The 23338-nt window shown below is 47.6% G+C and overlaps 1 protein-coding gene across 4 annotated transcripts in view; it reads right to left on the bottom strand.

Annotated features, from left to right (window-relative positions):
- MAP4K3 (mitogen-activated protein kinase kinase kinase kinase 3) overlaps positions 1 to 23338 on the bottom strand; it is a 2398077-nt gene that overhangs the window by 415171 nt on the left and 1959568 nt on the right. For all 4 annotated transcript variants that reach the window (XM_069606874.1, XM_069606875.1, XM_069606876.1 and 1 more), the window contains one exon: positions 16614 to 16672. In XM_069606874.1, coding sequence (XP_069462975.1) covers positions 16614 to 16672 — 59 coding nt within the window. The remainder of the gene's footprint in view (positions 1 to 16613; positions 16673 to 23338) is intronic.

The following is a 23338-nucleotide window of genomic DNA, read 5'->3' as shown; positions in this document are numbered from 1 at the left end:
GTAAACTCGAAGTCGTGGCCCAATGTAGCGTGTAGAAAAAAGGAAGTGAAGCATGGAGCGTAGTGATACGGTATATATACGATGCCCGACGTCACGTCTGGAGCCGATAATCGAGCATCCAGCAAAACGAGACGACAATCGATGGCTGAGTCGAGGTCCACTACGCCCCCCTGTCGAAAAAGTTTCCGAACAGCAAAGCTGGACAGGGATAGCTATCAAGATGAGGAATCTGCGGGAGAAAAGCAATCCAATGAATATACAAAACATACATTAGATCTATACAAACAAGCAATAATACTTATTAACATAGTCTACAAATGGTGACTTATGTAAATGTAGTAGAACAACCCCTTTCCATTGTCTGGGGGCCGTATGCTAATGTGTATGCGCAACCAATCAGCCAGGTTAAACAGTGTTCAGAATAAACACTGTTATATAGTTGTCTACACAACTGTGGTTTGGCCAGAATAGCGGTAACGAGGTGCCTGTAGTTAGATCGGCCTTCATTAGGACAAGAACATCGAATGGAGTCTCAATGGATGGGGTATCCTGTGATGGTGGTCTATAAAGAACACAGATAAATCTATGAGTAGATGGGGGGGGGGTAGTTATCAGGGCATGTTTTAAAAATCATTCAGGCTTTTAGATTTCTTCAAGAACCCCCATCAGAGGAACTTGCCAGGCACCGTTAAATCTTACACATCAGAAAGGAATTCAGCACGTATAAGTATGATATCTGCAATACATATGAGGATGTTTTGGTAATCAGTCTAGCCTTGAGAGATGATTAAAGACACAGGAACAGGAAGGAAATTAATTACCTGGGAAAAGGTGACATGTTGGTCACGCAGTCCGCTCCACATTTATTGGAATTCAGAGTTCCTGTGGGTGAAATTGTGTGGATTTATCAAGACTCCTCCACAAAATAGGGTCCATATCTGGTAATGGTGTTCAGGACAGACTTGCCATCACTTACCTAATTGGTGAAGGCCTGGGACTCGGCCTCTGGTTTGGGGGTTCTGGATCCCTGCAATCCAAAAGGGGCAGGGTAAGAGTACATAATTCTACTACAACGGGACAACATTTCCATGAGGGATGCTAACTACAGTGTCCCAGCCCGGTAGTGCTGTTTATCTTAAATTAAATGGTTTAAAAGGTCATTGGAAAGGGATACATGCAAAGAACCAGTGTGTGCGAAAAGCAGAATCCGGCAAGGCATCCATGCTAAGGTACCCTTGCTAAATGCAAATGGAGACGCCCACACAAGATCACGTGCACTTTTAATGGCACAGTGATCGAGAAACCATTGAAGGCGGGGGCTCACAGTAGTCAATGCGAGCCCACGATTATAGTGTGTAGTTCATGTCACATATATTACCTGTGGTAGTATGGGAGTCGCTCCACCGGCACTGCATATAGCTGGATGTAACCGTGAGGTGCACCACGCGGAGAACCATGTTTCCACAGTCACCATGGAAACGATCATGTGCTCCTTAGAGGCAGATGGTGTTAAATTGGCATCAAAGATGGATAGTCTAGTGTCTGGCCTGGAAACCCAATTCTAGCCTCTGCAATGTTTTAATTTTCTATTTAAATGTGGACGTGGCCAGGGGGGTATCAAGAACCCTCATCAGAATACATCAATATTCACCATTACGTAACTTACACATGTGGCAGAACTAGTGAATATTTGGTATGGTGTGGGCACAGGATATAGCTAAGAAATAAAGTGGTTAAGTCACTATATTCGGGCTTGCCCTGATCCTTGTTTGATATATATATACCCATAGGAAGTGGGACATATTTTAGAGGAACTGCGGCACCGGGTGACTCCGAAATAGAGAGGGCTAGCCCCCGCTATGAGGTTTCGCCGGCCAGAGGCAGAGCGTGTCGGCACTGGGATGGGGCTTTTCCAATAGGTACACAAGCCCTTAGGTGCGTGTGTGTGGCCCCTCACAAGTTCTTGCCATATTGGTCACATGCAGTGGACCCAGATGGCACCATCAGCACCTAGGCCTTCGTGAAGACGTCTAGCATTTTCAACCTAAAGGCTTCATCACCCCCCCCCCCACCTTCCGCCAGGGTGGAGGATTGGAAGGGCAATGATACCTAGTGGTGGCAGGAGGAGTTCCTCGTGAGCGGCACCTCTTGCGGAACGGCTTCTTCTTCAGGGCAGAGACCCCTCTTCTCACCTGCGCTCCACAACCTGTGACCCCAATTGAGATCAGTTTCTTGGCCTCTTTCCTTGTGGAAAAATTATTTAATTGTCCGATCTCTTAGAGCCTTCGGGTGCATGGTTTGGCACAACACAGTGTCCCGGGGTGGGGATTCTCCCACAGGCAATACAGACTAATTCTGTATCAATTGGAATCTGACATCTGTCAACTGCAACCCGTGCAGGCCTTGAAGCTCGAGACCTTTGGCAGGCTAGTCATTTTTCTGCAAAACCAAAGAGCAGTGTTGCTGAAGCAGAGTGTGCAGAAAAAAGTTACTATAGTCGGGGGGCACCGCGCCTCAATAAATACTGGCCTTAAAGGCCTGCCTGGCACAGGGTAATGGACCAGTGTCAGGTGGGGCCATGCTGTGAGTCCTGGTGGCAGAAATGTTTCAAAAGAACAGTTGTGCTGGGATAGAATATTATAAATGAGGAATCTTTGGGAGGAAGGAATGCATTTGAAACGCAGATTTCGTTGCATGTTGGGTACCAATAGAAATCCATGCAGGAACAGTTCCAAAAACCAAGGTGATAGACCCTGGCCTGGAAAATGGTCTGGAAAATGGTCCCAGCCGATGGGGAGGACCGGTAGCAGCACGAGAAATACTTGGGACGGGCACCCAAGAAATGCAGGAATGGCAGCTATATGGAGCCAAGCTAACCGGCTCTCCTTCCAAAAATCCAGCAGCACTGGGCACATGAACAGTGTTTCTCCTATAGGTCCCTTCCTCAAAGGGGATGGATTCTGCTAGCTCACCAATCACATCAGGGGGATTTAAAACAAAGGTTTTGGCTCTCCGCCAAATGGGTTGGCTCCAAAAATCATCAAACACTCAGGCCCATCCCCACAAGAATTGTAGTGGCGTGCCCTGGGCCAAGAACTGATCTAAGTCAGTTCAAACCACTATGGAGGCTGCTATCTTGGGCTCACAAAGAACTGCCATTTTAGGTCTGCCTTATGGTTTCTTTGAACAAAGGAAGCCCCCAAAATAAAATGGCCAGGCGCAGGACTTAAAAAAACAATGAGCACTCCTCCAATGTATCATAAAGGTACATTTGGCTAGTAATGCAGTATAACGACTTGCATCAATGGTAAAGACAAAACTATATTAGCTGCCACCAACCTACCCCAAAATATTTTAAAGATGTGAAAAAGGGATGCAGTGGCAGGGGGACTTCAGCAGAAGTCCCACTGACCACCAAAATAAATGAGAACACTCAATAAATGGGTAAAATCAAATGAGTAGGTGTCCGAAAAAAATAATTCAGAACCCCTAAAAATGGAACTCTACGCTAAAACGTTGGCACATTCTATTATTATGTGCTTGAACAGTTAACAAAACATATTTTCTGCTGTTCATATGAGAAGCTATATAACTAACATAAATGTTAGACTTGAAAAAGCTATTTATAGGACAAAAATACTACAAGCTTAATATTTCTAAGATGGTATAGGCCAACTAATTCTTTCAGTGTTAACTACTCAAAGTAAGTTTTCTGCAAGCATTGAGGATATCATTTCCATCCTAATGCAACAAATTAACAGCACACATTATTATGCATATTTTTGCACTTTAAGTCCTGGATTTCTACCTCATTTAGTTTAAAGTTTACCAATGCAATGGCAATATGAAATTAATTTATTTAGTCACCAAGGAAAGGAGCGTCAATAATTAAAAGCAAATAGAATTTTAACAAAAATAAATGTCTCCAGTTTAACCAAGGCCAATATAAATTAAAGGAATAGGTATATCTCCACTTAAGAGACACCTTTCGTCGACACCAGTAGGCACAGATGGCAAGATGAAATTCCATTTGCATCCCTGCCATGTGAGTCTATTTTTTTTTATATATTGATCCAAGTCGGGTTGCAGAATCTCTTGTCAGAGACCACGAACTGCTGTGCTACAGTGTGGATCCAGTCCTCTTTCAACACTACAAAACCCAGACCGGCCGCAGAGTCGTGTTGCAGAGTCTCTGGCTCAGTGGCGCAGGTGGGCAGCCCACTTTACATCTAAGAGCGCATACCGTCATCCTGAGAAGTGAATTATACAGCCTTCCAAACAAATATCGCAAAAAGAACTCGAGAGCACGTGTAGTGTAAGGGCAGCGCTTCACTTGGACCTGCAGACTGCTGTTATCGAGCAACCGGGTAAGTCATGCCACTCCAAACTGTTCTAAACGGTTGAAGTGTAATGACCAAAGGAAAGCGCGACTGATGCGAGCAGGAGAATGCAGGACTTTGCCCTTTGATCCCGCTCGCATTATCTCAGAAACCGTTTGATAGCCGTTGTCTGCTTGGCAGTCCACGTGTACCCCCGATCCACGAAACCGAGTGAGGAACGTGGGAGGAACCCGGTGGAGCCGAACACCCGCAGATCCGGCCTTCCATCTCCACTAGCGATCTCACAATACCTCCAGGACAACCAGCTTCAATTACCAACAGAGCACGCCGGATAACGTCCTATGCGGAACAGACGCCCCCGGCTACACAGCCCAGGTACTGACAGATGACTTGTGCAAAGTAAACCAAAACAGGTCAATCTTGGTGGGATTAAGGACTCGCCACTGAGGGAAAATAGACACAGAACCCGCAATAACGATAAGAACCATAAAGGAAGATCGGCAACCTTCGATACTTCAAATCTTTTCGAAACCTATAAAGGAAAAATACAAACCATTTCTGAGTCAATGCCCCAAGAACTAGATGCAATGAATCAAGATAGAGAAATAAGAGACTCTATATTTACTGTGAAGGGAATAGACAAATTAAAGAAGCATCAGAAAGGAACAAGGGAAGTTCAAGGAACTACCAAGACAAAGACGATCCTTGCTAATAGGTCGCAACACATTTCACGTGTACATTCCTTAATAGATAAACAATTCCTCCTTACTCACACCCCCCGACCTCAACCAGCAAGCATTGTTTTAGCATCAACATCGGATGAGATCGGGAAAACATGCGGTCAAGTGGCACAGCGAGTAGAGCACTCACTTTGACATCCGTGCAGAGCCTGCTAACGCAGGTTCGAATCCCGGCAAGGCCAAACTCAGCCTTTCATCCTTCCGAGGTCGATAAATGAGCACCACACACCGTGGGTAATAATAAGCAGCGCTCAGATACCTGAGGGTTCGTAGCGCTATATAAATGCTAAATTATTATTATTATTATACCGATAACGGTGACGTCGCTTCGACAGGAGACACACAGCTCGAGAGACTAGACACACCCGGGGAGGAGCTTGGACCGGGAGATAAGATCATGCCCCCAGAGAGAGATGAGGAAGCGAGAGAGGAAACCCCACATCCCTCTACCCACGATCAACAAGTGTGTGAGAATGACACAACCCTACCCACCGTACTCCAAAATCAAAAAGCTATTCAAGATAATGATGAAAGATTTGTGGGGGAATTTGGAGCAGGAGACCAGCTTTTGCCCCCCCAGAGGTGAGGACGTGAGCAAGGGTCTGCTGCATCGACCCTTCATTGATCAACAATCCTGTTTGAATGATAGAATCCCACCAACTGAACCCCAAAAGCAAAAAGCTAACCAATATAACGAAAAAATAATAAGAAACAACTCCCAGACAAACAGAGTCTTCAATATGCAGCAAGACCAAATAGAAGTAAACAGACCTCACAAAAAAAAGACCTACTAAAACTTCATAGTGCATCCGCAGAAGATTAACAGAAAAGAAAAAGCATTAAGAGCAAGAGCACTCTGGCTACAGCTCCAAGAGAAGAAGACCCTAAAAGACTTACCGACACCAGAAATAAGAAATCAAAAACAGGAACAGACACCACAGCTGTCCTTAGACATCAAGGAACTGGATTCCCTCATGAGTACACACGAAAAAAGATGGGCGGGGATTAGACAAACAAGTGCAAGGAAAAAGGTCCATACCATGCCATACATCTACTCCTTCATTGAAGCAGAACGCCCAGAATTATTGTTTTATGCCCAACGACATACAAATGGTTCAAGAAGAGCAAAGCGATTATTCACGAATATCAGTAAAGGGACAGCAACAAATAAAACATGAAATGATTCATCATACCTGAAGTAATAGACCGGGAACCACACAGGGAGAAAATTAATCTGGATACCACTCCCTGGCTCAACTACCAACCACAATGTACGAGCTACAAAATCTCCTGATCACAACAACGTCACAATCACTGATCCCATTTGTTAAATTACATGAGGCAAACGTCGAGGCAATTCAAGATCAGGCAACACTCATAGCCCTCATGCATATAAAGCAGATACACATAGAAAGCTTTATCGGACAGATACAACAACGAAAAGAACAAGAAGCTGAGACAAGTCATCTCTGGCAATCAAACTAGCTGATATTGCCAGTTCAGATCGACTTGAAAGAAAGCAATCTACAACAGCTTTGATGTCTCTGATGAGGGAGATGTCAAAAATAACGACAAAATTGACAGATACATAATCGGCAGAGATGAATCCTATGAAGAAGTGAGACCAGGTGACCACTGAAATAACAAAGGAAAGTACATCAGGCCAGCAAAAAATTGCAGGGATTCAGGCACACACCCCCTCAGAGAATGAACAACAGGCATTCCACATATTTGAAAAACAGAATGTGACAAAACAACTGCCAAATAAGAAACCGGTAGACAAGTAGTAAAAAAAAAAAAAGGCAGACAGGATCAAGAGCTTTGGTACGAAACCTCCCACCTCCCCAACATAACCAAACATCAATCAAGGCGCATCTGACTAATGAAAAGCCCGGACAAGCAACCCAAGCTGAACAAATAGAACTGACACAAACATTTGGAAAACAGACCACCATCTGTCACAAACAAGAAGAAGATGCGAGACAGCAAGCAGAACTAATGTACCGTGTAGCTGCTATGATGTTTTCTGTAAGCCATCCAAAATTATCCAAAAATCACTGGAACATTGGGCAGAAAATCATTGTGGTTCAAATGCTACTCATAATCAATCAATACAAACAAATCCCATTAACTTGGAGGTCGGCAACGCTCATACCAATCAACAAACAGGGGGACAAAGAAAACCCAGCAAATTACAGACCCATTGCCCTCCTAGATCCCCAGGGCAAAATCTTCGCAACAATGCTGTTACGAGATCTCTCAACATGGGCTGCTGAACAATCGTTTTGCTCAAAGAAAAGCAAGCTTTACCCAACAAGTGGGTACGAATATTAACTTATTCCTTCTAAATCTCCTGAAACAAGAAGCCTTCAACAAAAAAAAAACAACAGTTTGGATGGCTTTTGTGGATTTACACCTGCCATTTGATTCCGTAAATAGAAAACTATTATGGAATAAACTTGAAAAGTGGAAATGACCAAACCACATCTTATAGCTTATCAACGCTCTTTATTCAGCAACCATGATTCGAGTAAGACTGACCAAAGAGGGGGGGGGGGCAACTGTACTCATTGAAACATGGAATGGACTCAAACAAGGCTGCCCATTGGCAGCAACTTTGTTCAATTTGTTTACTGCTGACCTAGAACAAGAAATGCGGCAGACAATTAATCCTCCTCGACTAAACTCCACCCCAGTACCACTAATGATGTACGCTGACGACATCGTTCTGCTTGATCAAACTCCTCAAGGATTACAACACAGCCTGGACGCCATGGAAACATATTATCAAAAACAAATTGCAAATAAACGTGGCAAAAACGAAAATAATGTCCATAACAAAGCACAACAAGAAAGGGCGGAAACCAATCTTCCAAATCAATGGACTAGCATTAGACAAAGTCCATTCATTCAAATATCTGGGACTTATAATTAACCAAACAAAGGACGAAAAGGAATGTACTGAAATACTCCTCAAAAAAGCATATGCCTTTTCTAGACAAGGACAGGTGATCCATCATAAATTCGGAAAGTTCTTCTTCATACCGATCACGACTTTCTATAGGAGCAAAGTCATTCCAGCATTAACATATGGAAGCGAAACCTTTGCAATATGAGCTTACCAACATCATTTCCTATCACAAGGATAAGTTTCGAGGTGGCGATACAATCAATGAGGTCAATCGTGATAAGGAAGAAGAACAAGTCACTCTCTTACCTGGTAACGTTCTTTCGATGGGATGGTCCGACGACGTATTCCATATCTATAACAGTAATTACCACAGCTATGCTGCTTCGGAAAATCTTTCGGCGTCTGCGTCCTGCTTCTATGACGTTGCTACGCCGTCCCCGAGGGCCTCTGTCGAGCCGACGTCACCGGATGTTATAAGTAGGACGCACGACGCCTGTAGCCTCAGTTGTAGTTTTTTCCCCAGCCTCAGATGTAGTTTTTTCCCCAGCCTCAGATGTAGTTTTTTCCCCAGAATGTGTGGCACCAATCTACTGCCAGTATGACCAGAGAAAGCCTTGCGGAAACGTAAACTGCAATCGCATAAGAAATTCTGTAGTGGGGTAGGCAGGGAGGGAGCGATATGGAATACATCGTTGGACCATCCCATCGAAAGAACGTTAGCAGGTAAGAGAGTAACTGGTTCTTTGAGGGGATTGGGTCCTCCGACGTATTTCATATCTATGACAGACTCCGAAAGCAGTACCAACGTAAGGCGGTGGGAAAAGAATTTAGAATATACAAATTTACAATGTCCAATCAAATTGTAGAGTAAAGGACCGCCTTGCCAAAGGCCAGATCCTGCCCATGGGAAGAATCTAGGGAGTAGTGACGTACAAAAGTATGAACCGAAGCCCAAGTGGCTGCTTCACAGATGTTACGAATAGGAACACTCCTCTGTAGAGCAGTAGAGGCAGCCATACCCCTAGTCGAATGGGCCCGTAAGCCTACCGGAGGGTCCTTACCCGCCAGGTGGTAACACTCAGAAATTGCCAAGATAATCCATCTAGACAAAGTCTGCTTAGTCACAGCTTGTCCCAAACGCCTTCCAGCGTAACCAATAAAGAGCTGATCGTCCACTCTGACCCAGGACATGCGTGAAATGTAGAAACTTAAAGCTCTCCTAGGATCCAGCCTATGGAGCCTCTCCTCTTCCTTAACAAGATGTGAAGGAGGATAAAATGCCAGAAGAATACCCTTCTGGCTTAAATGAAATTCCGACACCACCTTCGGAAGAAAGAAAGGACGAACTCGAAGGACAACCCTGTCCTTATGAAACACAGTGAAGGTTGGCTTAACTGAAAGTGCCTGTAACTCACTCACTCTGCGACCAGAAGTGACTGCAACTAAAAATACAGTTTTAAGGGCTAACAGTCTCAAAGGACAAGAATGCAAAGGCTCAAATGGAGCACCCATTAGAAACTTGAGAACAATTTTCAAATCCCAACCGGACACCTGGAAAGGTGACAGAGGGAACACATTAGTGAGCCCTTTCAGAAACTGAGAAATTAAAGGAATTTTAAAATAAAAACATTCCTCAGACGAGCGCTTAAATATGGACAGCGCCGCCAGGTAACCTTTAACGGTACCCACTTGCAAGCACCTGTGGGCTAAAGAAAGCAAAAAAGACAGAACCACAGGAATGTCACATGGAAAAGGATCCACATTCTGAACCCTGCACCAGTCGCAGAACTTTCTCCAACGGCAACGGTACAAGGACTTTGTTGCCGGCCGTGTCGCCGAAAGCAACACCTCTATCACGCCTTCAGGGAAGTCCCAATCCTTATACCTCAACCTTTGAGAAGCCAAGCGTGAAGGTTGAGGGATGCGACCTCTGGATGGAGAACCTGCCCCCACTCTAGTGAGAGCAGATCGTCTCGGTAGGGAAGTCGACGTGGATGGCAGAGGGCCCATGCCGGAGCAATGAGGATCATCCGGGAACCGAACCTCCGTAGCCTCCGCAGCACTTGCGGGATGACAGGGACTGGAGGAAACACGTACAGCAGTGGGAAGGACCAATCCACTACGAACGCGTGTCCTAAGACTCCTCTTGGAGGGAATTCCCGCGAGCAGAACCTTTCTCACTTCCGGTTGACAGTGGAGGCGAAGAGATCCACTTGAGGGGTCCCCCAAAGGGCGAAGATCACCAGGAGAATCTCCTGAGCCAACTCACACTCGTGAGAGATCGCGCTCTGCCTGCTCAGAGCGTCCGCCGTCTCATTTTCGTCTCCGGCCAGATGAACTGCCGAGATCGAAATTTCCTGCTGGATGGCCCAGAACCAGAGCTGCATCGCCTCCCTGCACAGAGGAAGTGACCCTGTCCCCCTCCCCCCTCTTTATGTTGTGGTAGTGCATGGTCACTGTGTTGTCCGTCAGAATCAGGACATTCTTTCCTTGCACAGTCGGCAGAAAAGCCTTCAGGGCAAGCCCGACGGCTCTCAGCTCCAACAGATTGATATGGAGTCTGGACTCCGACGGAGACCAACGACCGCCGACTGTCAGCTCGTTGGCATGAGCTCCCCATCCCGTGAGGGACGCGTCCGTCACTATTGTCACCTCCAGCCAGGGTAGCCAAAACAGAGCCCCCCTCATCAGATTGCATTCGACGGCCCACCACAGAAGGTCCTGGGCGACCGAGGACGGCACCTGAATGGGGTCCGACATCCTGCCGGAGGACTGTGACCGCTGGTGCTTGAGAGCCCATTGCAAAGATCTCATCCGCAACCTGGCCTCTGGCACCAGAAGAATGCAGGATGCCATGAGGCCGAGCAACCTCAAGAACTCGAACGCCGGGAGACTCTGGGCATGCTGAAACTTGTGCACCATCTGCTGAATGTGTTCAGCCCTCACCTGGGGAGGAAATCACTGCCCCAGAGACATGTCGAGCACTGCTCCGATGTACTGGAGCCGCTGATTTGGCGTCAAGTGGGACTTCAAGTTGAGGGAGAAGCCCAGTTTGTGAAGGGAGTGGCAGGTGACGGACAGATGATCCAGGACTTGCTCGGGAGAGCGCGCCCTGATCAACCAATCGTCCAGATAAGGGGTAGACGTGAATCCCCCCGTTTCCTGAGATACGCTGCCACCACCACCATGAGCTTGGTGAAAACCCTTGGGGCGGAGGTCAATCCGAACGGCAGGACCCGAAACTGAAAGTGCGAGTCGCCAACCGCGAACCTCAGGTACTTCTTGTGCTTGGGATGGATCGGCACATGAAAATAAGCGTCCTTGAGGTCGAGAGACACCAACCAGTCCTGAAGTTGAAGGGCCTGGAGGACTTGAGAAAGAGTAACAATCTTGAACTTGTCCTGCATGAGGAGCTTGATCAACCCGCGCAACTCCATGATGGTTCTCAATACCCCGTCTTTCTTCAAAATAAAAAAATAAGGGGAATACCACCCCTTGTTCCTCTCCGCTACAGGCACCAGTTCTATGGCGCCTTTCTACAGCAGGGATTAAATTTCCTGTGCAAGGAACGGATCCGGACTCCTCAAAGAGAGATTCCCTGCTGGATTGTCGTGAGGCCTCTGCCGGAAAGGAAGACCGTAGCCGTGGGAAATGATCTCCAGAACCCACACATATGAAGTAATGGCACACCATTCTACAAGATGCTGTGCCAGCCTTCCCCCAACCGGAGAAGCATGGGCCTCATGAGTGAGCTGAAGCGGCTGTGGCAGTGCCTGAGGGCAAAGAGGCAACTGCTCGGGGGGCCTTGGCACCTCGAGTACCCTGTTTTCCATCTCTGGCAATCCTACGGTTGCCCCTTTGACTTGCAGCTCCTCTTGATTTACTAAAGGACGAGTAATATCGAAAGGAACCTCCCCTCCATTGCCGTGCCCTAGGACGGAAAGGCGGAGGTTGGCAAACTGCAGGGCCCAATGACTTTGCTGCAGCTTTGGAGGTCTGCAACCTCTCAAGACTCTCGTCAGCCTTGCTGCCAGAAAGATATTCACCATCAAAGGGCATGTTGAGGAGCCGGGCTTGCACATCAGGAGCAAAACCAGACTTCCGCAACGATGCAAAGCTGCGTATTACGGTGCTCGCCGCCATGGACCGGCAGAAGCAATCAACCATGTCCAGACCCGACTGAACAGATTCACACATGGCATCCTTGCACAATAGCAAGGAAACCATCCCGTTCCTCCCCTGCGGGAATACGATCAGCTGCTAAGGAAATACAGTTCCACAGAGTGTGCGTGAAACGAGACAAGGCACAAACGGAGTTGGCCGCCTGAAGCGCCATACCCCAAGAAGAAAATACCTTCTTCGCCCAGCCGTCAAAACGTTTGTCGTCCCTATCAGGAGGGATGGTAGGGTACGACGCCTGCTTTGCTGGGGCCGTAGCCGCCTGCACCAGCAAACTCTTCGGAGTAGGGTGCTTGGTCAAGTAGCAGGGGTCGCCACTGGCTGGCCGATATTTCTTCGGAAAGGACTTGCTCACTGCCGGGAGACTCTCCGGAGGAGTCCAGGCCACAGCCACCCTTCTCTGCAAGGCCATATGGAATGGCAGCACCAGGTCAGTTGGAGGACCTTGGTCCAGGATATCAGTCAGGTCATCCTGCTGAAAATCCCCGGGGGGGGGGGGGTGGGGGTCAGACCACCCCAGGTAATCCGACATGAGGTGCCGGTATGAGGATTCGGCATTCATGCCAGGCTCCGGCCTACCAAACTCCACCTCCGGAGAGGTGTCTAGACCACTGGTGTCGTGCAGCGACTGACGCAGGTCCTCAAGTTGACTATGACCAGAAACAATGTCATCAGGAACCCCCGCAGGAACCACACCTTCCTCAGACCCCTCATCCACCTCAGAAATATAATTCAGAGGCTGGAAAGAGGGAACTGAAAAAGGAACAAAGACATGTTTTGCCTTAGCCAGAGCCTTTCTGGGCGGTTCCCCCATACCACAAAGCATCCCCAGCAAAGCCACCTCGAAAGGTGTCGATGGAATCAGCATCGAGCGCGGCGCCGACAGCTTCGACGGCGTTGACACAGGCCTCGAGGGCGGAGCCCCGAGCGTGTCTCTCGACAGCCTGGGCGCGGATGGCGTCGACTACTTCCTCAGAGGCGGGGCCTCGAGAGAGTCCGTCGACGACCTCGGCGCCGCCGGCGTCAAAGTCTTCCTCAAACACTGCACAGGTTCTCGCAGTCTCAAGGGCGTCGAGGACCGGGACCTGGAACGAGCATACCTAGAGCGACCATCCTTGTCCGACCGGGACCTCGAAGGCGCCCGGTGGTCACGACTACTGCTCGAGCCCGAAGGCGGACGAGCGGTGTCTCTAGCACGGCCACGACCGGCGTCCTCAGACGGACCCGAGCCCTGCGATTGAAAAATCACCAACATCTCCTTTCGGAAGAAATCCCATTCCTCAGGAGTGGAATGCTTGTTGGGACAAGCAACCCGCCGACGGTCGGAGTCCTCAGAAGAGGACGAGGAAGGCGACCTGTGACGGCGCTTCCTGGAGTGCCTCGATGAGGCAGAGGAATGGCGGGACCGACTCCCAGACCGAGAACCCACGGACTCACGACGACGATGAAGAGAGTAGCCCCTCGAATCATCCGTCAAAAGACCAGTGGAACGTGACTTCCGGGGCTTGGCCACCTTACCAACCGACAGCTTCTTCTTACGCTCCCACAAGGCTTTCGATGTGAGCGATTGGCAGTCGACACAGTCGTCTGTATCATGTCCTCCCCGTGGCACCAGAGGCAAGCGGCGTGCGTATCCGTTAGCGACATCTTGGACCCGCACACCCAACACTTCTTAAACCCGGACCGCAGGGTGGAAGAAGCCGAAGACATCATGCTTACAAGTAGCAACGAAGAAACAGGTTCGAAGAACCGAAAGACAGGATTCAGTAGAATTGAGGCGCCCCCAGATCCCCGAAGCGAACACGTTCGCGGAAAAAACAGAACTGAGGCAACGGGCGTCGTGCATCCTACTTATAACATCCGGTGAGCCACGAGGACGGCGTATCGATGTCATCGACGCAGGACGCACACGCCGAAAGATTTTCCGAAGCAGCACAGCTGTGGTGATTACTGTCATAGATATGGAATATGTCGGAGGACCCAATACGCTCCAAAATACAGCTCTATAGAAAGATTATCAGCAAAGAAAAAATCCCAGCAATTGAGATATTGAGATCAAACCAGAATTCCATAAATGCAAAAACACTAAATGAATGGAAGCAACAGGTGGCACAACTGTTCAGGCAAGAAGAAATCACAACAGAAATCACAATAGAAATTCTACTCAATCAACCACAGTATGCAAAAATGAAAATAATGCGAAATGACTGGATAAAAACATGTAAAGAAAAAGCAACCTACAAAGAATATTTGACATGTGGTACAGAAATAAGAGCGCTCAACCAACTACCTACAAATCATTGTCATTTCCAGACAATAGAATCAGAACATTATTCATGAAATTCCGATTGAATATCCAGTCAACGAGAGCCAGACTGAATATAATCAAGCAGGAAAAGAAAGGAAAGCAATAATGTAGGTTCTGCAATAATAAAGAAACCATAGAAACATTGAACCACATTATCATATGTCCAGAATTACACCATGAAAGAAGGTTATGCAGGTCATATTTCAGCATTTCCAACGAAACTCTCACCCCAGAAGCAAGATGGGCTCAAATAATGTCAGGGCAGGAAAAAAAGTTGATATACATCATTGTAAAATTCTGGGAGAAAACGATGTTCATGCTACCAGGAAAGTGATACAGTAGTAGAAAGCCAGGAAACCGAGGAGAACTTTTGCTTCCAACCTATTGAGAAGGAAAATATAGAAGCTTTAATACTCAACTTAAAACCCACTAAGGACTTGGCTTTTCCTATACCAGCATGTACCGCTATTCTTTTAGCAGCCAACCTCACCCCTTTTTTAACAATTTTTCTAAATAAATCCCTATCAGAGGGCTATGTTCCTTGCTCACTTAAGCGAGCGGTGGTAAAACCGCTATTAAAAAAGCCCAAGTTGGACCCCATGATACAAAAAAATTACCGTCCTGTGGCTATTCTATGCTGGCCTACTAAAATTCTTGAAAAAATTGTTTGTAACCAATTCCAGCAGTTCGTCGACAATAGAGACATCTTGGACGAACACCAATCAGAGACTGCCTTACTGGCAGTCCAGGATGACCTACTAGAAGCTGCGGACCGAGGAAGCAACACAATACTGTTGATGCTCCATCTGTCGGCAGCATTCGACACAATCAACCACAAAATTATACTCCAACGGATTGGAAGTATAGGCAGAGCAGCTAAAGTTGTGGTGGATTGGTTTGATTCCTTCCTACAAGACAGAACTCAACAGGTGGCCCTGGGATCTTTCCTCTCAGAGTTAATACAACTGAGATGTGGAGTCCCCCAAAGCTCAGCGCTTTCACCTCTGATTTTCAACCTATATATTCGACCACTGTTTGACATCCTGAGGAAACACGGTCTACGTTTCCACTCTTATGCTGACGATACGCCGATCTATGTGGAGACAGATAATCTGCCGGAGGCATTTGAAAGGATAGACCGGTGTATGCAGGATGTCAAAAAATTGATGGCTTGCAACCAGTTACAGCTCAATGCAGCCAAAACGGAGGTAATCCTGTTCAGATCAGAGAACAAAAACAGAGAGGAAGGAACACACATATCTCCACAGATCTTAGGTGAAAACAACCCGTTCCCTAGGAAAGTACAAAATCTTGGTTGCATCTGGCAAGAAAACTTGGCCAGTGAAGCACAAGTTGGGGCAAAAATAAAAGCAGTATATTACACCCTGCGCTTGCTTAGGAACGTACTTCCTTTTTTAACACCCCAAGATCAGCCAGTGGTGGTGGGAGCCTTGGTAAATGCCCATCTTGACTATTGTAACAGTCTCATGACAGGGATTCCTATGAAACAAATGTCAAGACTACAAAAGTCCCAGAATGCGGCAGTGAGGTTAACTGCCCACCTGGGCAAAAGAGATCACGTTTCTACATCTCCGAAAGCATTCCATTGGCTGATGGTGGCGGACCGTATTAAATTCAAGGTGGCGTGTCTGGTTTATAAATGTTACCACAAACTCGCACCCAGATACCTGAACACGAGAATCCACCAGTATTACCCTACCAGAGACCTCCGTTCAGGAGACAAACTCCTGTTATGTGTCCCTCGGACAAAATACACCTCTAAAAGGAGACAGGAGGTTCTCCGTGTTCGGACTCAAGCTGTGGAATCAGCTGCCTTTTGGCATTCGTTCATGCACTACACTGGCAACGTTCAGAAAGGAATTAAAAACATTCCTATTCAAATGAACTTACGTAACCATGGTGAACCTAAGCCTCCACAGCTAAACATATAACATATAGTTAACATCTGCGCCTGAATGCAATTGCTTGCTTGGTGCGCATAAGAAATGAATCAGAATCAAAATCAAAATATAATGTTGGAACATTTTCACATGCTCTATGTGAATAAAATCAAGACATTTTGTGTTAAAACTAAATCATTTTAAATAAAAAAATTAAAAAAAATCTCCACTTACCAACACAACACTTTTGGCACCATTTGGTTTCAGGGATTTTAGCTGATACTGCAAACTTCCTAAAAGATTATAATAACAATTTTTGCAAAAGGATGGTTTATGAAAAATACATAAGTGTGAAAAATACAACAGAAAAAAATGAAAAAACGTAGAAGTATTAGAATATGACAAAGGCAGGGTGATGCAACATTTTACTAAATAGCACCCTGCAATCACATGTGTAGATCGAAAGCATTTAGAAGCAAATCATATGACTTATCATATTTAAAAATCTGAAAAATAGGAACAGCCGTCTAAATTTGGGGTACAAGAAGAAGAAATTACTCACCGTAATCTTTCTATGGATGCTTCTCCGGCAGATTCCTCCTCTGATAGATATCCTCATCCAGCTCTGCTGCTTTGGAAAACTTCAACAGGGGGTGTAGTGTATATCGACTCATCCGTCTATCCATCTTGCTCGGTGTTCGATCGTCAGCTCTGGGCGTGATGTCAGGGGTCATATATACTACATCACTATGCCCCAAACCTCAGTTCCCCTTTTTTCCCGTGCTAGAACGCAGCAGAAGAAACAATGGGCGACCGGGCTAATCAGCCGACAAAAACATGAAAATAGTAAACATCCTAGAAACGAAAAGGCTTTGGAAAAAAAGCAAACACCTAGCCAGATAGGAGTGGTCACATCATAGCCATCACCTAGCGTCTCTTCATTTAGATAGGTGCACCAGGCCATCAGAACTTTCTGAGCGGGGATGGACAGGAGGGGCAATGAGGAATCTGCGGCAGAAGAATCCATAGAAAGATCATTACAGTGAGTAATTTCTCCTTCTTTTCTCCCGCAGATTCCTCATCTGATAGACTCCCCAAGCAGTTAAGATGACGGAGGTGGGCAGAAAGTGTTACAGTAGAAGATTTTGCAGTACTGCGCTACCAAAACGTGGGTCAGCCCCGCAGGCAACATCCAGACGATAGTGTCTAGTAAATGTAGCAAGGATGACCAAGTGGCCACACGACAAATGTCCCTAATGGGGATTCCCGTCTGTAAGGCCACAGAGGCCGATACTGCTCTCGTTGAGTGTGCCCCGATGCCTGAAGGAAGCTCTTTGTCTGCAGATTGGTAGCACTCTGCGATGCAAAGGATGATGCACCACGAAAAGTGTCGCTTACTTACAGGCAGACCTTTGCACAACAAAGAATGGGCCACAAACAGCTAGTCAGATTTCCGGAACTCGGAAACCCTAGCGACATAAAAGCTTTTGGGGTCTAAGCGATGAAACCGCTCCCCCTCCTTAGAGGGATTTGATGGAGGGTAGAAAACCAGTAGGTATATGGCCTGAGAAAGGTGGAATTCAGATACCACTGTAGGAAAAAAAACAGGTCTTACTTCAAGGAAAACCTTTTCCCGAAAGAACCAAAAAGGTACGGGGGCTTGCAACACATGGCCTGAAGTTCGCTAAATCTCCTGGCTTAAGTAATTGCAACCAGAAAGGCTGTCTTCAAGGACAGCAGCCAGGAATGCATGGGCTAAAACAGAGCCGCCATCAAGAATGTTAGAACCATATTCAAATCCCACTCTGGGACAACAAGGGAGCTGGCAGAAACTTATTTACAAGGACCTTCAGGATTTGGGACATAACTGGGATCATGATAAGCTGGTAAGATAGCTCAGCGGGTTGAGCGCTTACTGCTGCGATCTGAGCGTGATCTGCAGGTTGCAGGTTCGAATCCCGGCAAGGCCACTCAGCCTTTGATCCTTCCGAGGTCGATAAATGAGTACCAATTTCGGTTGGGTTATATTGTATGTAAATATGTGCTTTGTAAAGCACTTTGGATTAAGGCGCTATATAAATAACACATCATTATTATGATGAAAGGACCCTTGATCCGGGGACCTTTTAAACACAGACAAGGCCGCCAAATATCCTTTGACTATGGTGACCTGAAGACCTGCTGAGGGCAGTGAGAGAAGGAACTCCATCACTGCAGCTGTGGGGCAAAAGAGGGGATCAATCTTGCGATCCCTGCCCCACGCCTCAAATCTTCTCCACCTACACATGTACAATGATCTTGCAGCACCTCAGGTAGCTCCTCAGAGGGGTCCCAGTCATCAGATCTCATCCTCTCAATAGCCACGGATGTAGGGTGAGGGATTTCCGGATCCGGTAGAGTATCCGACCTTTCTGACTAGGTCAGGAGATTCAGCCGCCAAGGCAACCAGTGAGGTGGACAGATCCAAGAGGTAACAGTACCATATTCTCCTCGTCCAGTCTGGGGCAATCAAGGTCATGGTCGCTCAAAACCTCTTCAACCTCCAGAGAACCTATGGAATGATGGAAATTGGAGGGAAGGCGTAATGGAGAGAGAAGGTCCAATCCACCAGAAACGCACCCCCCAGTGCACCGTTCACTGGGAATTCCCTCAAGCAAAACTGTCTGCACTTCCTGTTGGAATTTGTTGCATACAGATCCACTGCGGGGTACACCAGAGAGAGAAGACGACCTCCAGGACTTCTTGGCACACTTTTACCTGTGTGAGACCGTGCTCTGCCTGCTCAGACCAGTTGCCAAGCTGTTCTCTGTGCCCACCAGATGAACTGCCGAGACTGAGATCATGTTCTCTAGTAACCAGAGCCAAAGCATCATCGCCTCCATGCAGAGGGGGCAGGAGTGCACACCACAGGTGCATCGCCACCATGTTGTCTGTCATAACAAGAACATGCTTCGCCTGCAGAGACGGGGAAAATGCCTTCAGGGCAAGCCTGATGGCTCGCAACTCTAATCTGTTGATGTGCCACCCGTCTTCCATTGCTGACCAAAGACCGCTCACCTGCAAATCCTCGCAGTGAGTGCCCCCAACCCTTCAGTGATGCATCCATGACCACTCAGGTCTGAGGACAAGGAGGGCAGAAGGGTTCCTCCGCCAGGAGACTGTTGCGGTTCACCCACCAGGTCAGGCCGTTGAACACTGATGCAGACACGCCGGCAGATCTAACAGTACTGAGGTACTGTGACAACTGACCCATCAGCCGCCACTGCAGGGATCACATGCGCAACCAGGCCTCTTTCACTAGGAAAATGCAGGAGGCCATGAGACCTAAGAGGCAGAGGAAGGAAGCCGCTGGTTGAGTGGAATGGTTCTGAAACAAGTCGACATTTTGTGTCAAGCTGACTACTCTCCCTTCGAGAGGAATGGCTTTCCCAACCCATGTGTTTAGGACTGCTCCGATGAACTGGAGATTCTGGAATGGCACAATTTGGGACTTCTTTAAATTCAGGGAGAAGCCCAGTCTGTGAAGCAGCAAGCAGATGCCCTCCAGATGGGACAAGACCTGCACCGCAGACGTCCATCGGATCTGCCAGTCCAGATATGGAAATACGTGGACCCCAGATCTCCTGAAGTGAGTAGACAGTGTGCGCCCCAAACCTTCAGGGACGCAGCCATGACCACTCGGGTTTCGGAGGCCAGAAGGGTTCGCCCGCCAATCGATTGCTGCGCCTGTTCCACCAGGCGAGTTTGCAAACTACCTGAGTGGACACTGAAAGGCGATCTGAGTGCTAGCAGATAGTGAGACCACTGGTCCCTCAGGAGCCACTGGAGGGATCTCATACGCAGCCTAGCCTCTGGCACTAGAAAAATACAGGAGGCCATGAGACCCAACAGGCGGAGGAAAGAAGTTGCTGGAACGGTGGCTTGGTTCTGAAATAAATGCACCATCTGGGCTATGTTGCTGACTCTCTCCTCAGGAGGGAAAGCCTTCCCTACCTGAGTGTCTAGGACTGCTCAGACGTACTAGAGCTCCTGAACTAGTGTCAAATGTCACGTCTTCCCTCGGATCAGCCAGTCGTCCAGGTACGGAAAAACACTGACCCCGGATCTCCTGAGGTGAGCTGCAACTACTACCATAAGCTTGGTGAAAACTGTTGGTGCGGGGGTCAACCCAAAGGGAAGAACTTCGAAATGATAGTGCTTGTCACCAATAAGGAACCTTAAGTACTTCCTGTGCTTTGGTGGATTGGCACAAGGAAATAAGTGTCCTGTAGGTTTATCGACACCAACCAGTCCTGGATTTCGAGAGTTTGGAAAATCTCTCTCAATGTCACCAATGTGTCTTTCTTCAGGAACTTTTTTTTTTAAAGGCCCTGAGGTCCATGATGGGGCGGAGACAGCTTTCCTTTTTCGGCACCAGAAAATACCGGGAATACCAACCCAACCGTCTATGATCGGGAGGTACCTCTTCCACAGTACCCTTCGACAACAATGCTCTCAGTTCTTCCTGGAGCTCCTGTCCCGTTTGGATAGGGTGAGGTGGAGGTCTGTCTGGAGGCCTCTTCAGAAAAGGCAGACAATAACCCCACCGAATCAACTGCAGGGCCCAGGCGTTGCAAGTTATTTCCTGCCACTGGGGCCAATGCCCTGCCAACCATCCACCAAATGGTACATCGTGGGAGAGGAAATCAAAGCTGCTTAGAGGGCGCAGGTGACCCTGCCACTGCTAGTTGGCCTCTATAGGCCCCCCTGCCCCTTCCGGGACACGTGAAAAGCCTCTGTTCTTGCCTTGCTTGCAGGAGCTGCGTCTTCCTGCCATAGGGCACGTAACATCTATAGTCCCTACCTCTGGAGGCAAAGCTAAAGGCAGGTTTGGCCAGCTGCGCCACAAGGCCCAAAGATTTAGCAGACAATTTTGACTGCTCGAATTTCTCCAAGGATGCGTCTGCTTTCTGCCCGAAAAGCATCTCACTTTCAAAAGGCATGTCCAGCAATCCGTTTTGGACATTTGGGGAGAAGCGAGAAGTTTTTTGATATGCTTGGCGTCTCATCACAACTGCTAAACCGATTGCTCAGCCAACACAGTCTGCTACATCCAGGCCTGTTTGTAACGACTGTTTGGCTACCTCTTTCCCATCCTCCACCAGCTGTAAACATCCGTTCCGCATGGCACCCTCAGGGACGAACTCAGCAGGATGTTGTACTGCCTTCCATAAGACAAACAAGTATTTGGTGAAACCACATGTCACATTAGTGGCTTTGAGCGCCATGCTACCAGAAGTGAATACCTTTCTGGCCAAAGCATCACAACTTTACCCCTCTCTGGCAGATTAGAGGTGGATGCCACGGGTCTGGTGTAAACAGTGGCAGCCTGTATAACAAACCCTTCCGGGGAAGTGTGTGTGGCGAGGAATGAAGGATCTCCTCTTGACAGCCTATTCTTCCCTTTGGAATTGGCATTCACAGGGGGAATGGTACAAGGGTGCTGCCATAAGGGGGCTAAGGAGTCCGCAATGGCTCGGTAGAAAGGCATATTTTGCTCGACTGAGGGCCTCTTGTCCAGAATGTCGGTAAGTTCATAATCATGAAGAGGGGTAGTGGACGCCTTCAACCCCAAGGTGTCAACTACCCTGTGAATCAGCTCCCTGAACTTCACACTAGTGTGGGTAAAGGGCTGTTTTTGCTGTAACTCCAGGTCAGGATAAGTATCGAGACAACTGGCATCAGGTAAACCCTGAGCCAAAGCCAATAAATCGGCCTGGTCTTTGAAATAGTCGCTGCCACCAGCTCCTGTGTAAATGGGGTCAACCGGGTCATTGTGTTCCTCGACTTTGAAAATGGAATGTATGGAATCGAAGAAACCTGATTTCGACAGTGGCACAAATGAACCATTGCAGTCTATCGGCACCGAAGGCTTGAGAATAGGTTTCGAAGCTGAAGGTACTTTCGGCGCCAAGGGACGCTCGCGTTAAAAGTGCGACGGGAGCCTCGGCTCTACGGTCTTCCAGCAACATATTCCTAATGGGAGCTTAACGAGAAGACGCTTTTGACGCAGACAATGTCGATAGAGTGGCTGGCTGCTTTCACCGCAAAATCTTGCTGGTCGGGGGCCGGAGCTGCACCTACAGTAGGTTGCATTTTAAACATTTCTAACATGTTATGTTATTTGGCATTTATAAAGCGCTATATATTATTGGTATGACCTCAAATCGCTGGGATGTTGAACACCCTCGGGGACCGTAGTCCAGGTCAGTTGAGGGAGTAGGGTGTCGAAGGGTGCTTGGGCGCACCAGTTAAGTGTGCAGCTGATGCAATTGCCTGATGGTAACTGAATCCTAGCATTAGGTGTGGTTGTATTGATATCGGTTCAATGTGTGCAGTCTGGCGGGTGGACACCAAGACTGGGTTCTGGCTAAGTTAGGCCTGTGGGACACTTATGTGTGCAGCTAGGCCGGTTTGTCGGGACTATAGCTGCGCCTTATAAAAGTGATGAGGTGTTCATGGGATAGTGTTCGTATGTAAGCAGCTAGGCCAAATTGATCGAGGGGTGTAGCTGCACTCTAATTGCGTGATGGTGTAGAGTAGAGAGTAAGCATAGTGATATGATAGGATAGTTTATTTATGCAGGGCCCACACACAGAAGAATGCTTTCACTCGATCGGATGCTTTCTCCACATGCAGTGACACTAGAATGGTGAGAGTGCGGCTAAATTCTGCTTTTTCAATAAGGTGACATACCCTCCGGGTGTTGTCGGCGGTCTGTCTCGTGGGGATAAATCCTTATTGATCTGGTCCAACAAGTGCCAGGAGTAATCGGGGAAGTCTTCCCGCTAGATTTTTCATATAGATAGCATCCAGGTTGATTAGAGCTATCGGGCGGTAAGAGCCTGCCAGTGATGGGTCTTTTCCTGGCTTGGAGAAAATGATCCATTTTGTCTCATTCATGGAGTCTGTGATGTTCC

The sequence above is a fragment of the Ambystoma mexicanum genome, chromosome 4p (assembly GCF_040938575.1).
Source record: "Ambystoma mexicanum isolate Mex_15411 chromosome 4p, UKY_AmexF1_1, whole genome shotgun sequence".
Taxonomy (NCBI): domain Eukaryota; kingdom Metazoa; phylum Chordata; class Amphibia; order Caudata; family Ambystomatidae; genus Ambystoma; species Ambystoma mexicanum.
The sequence above is the reverse complement of the archived record's forward strand: the minus strand, read 5'-3'. Positions and strand labels throughout refer to the sequence as shown.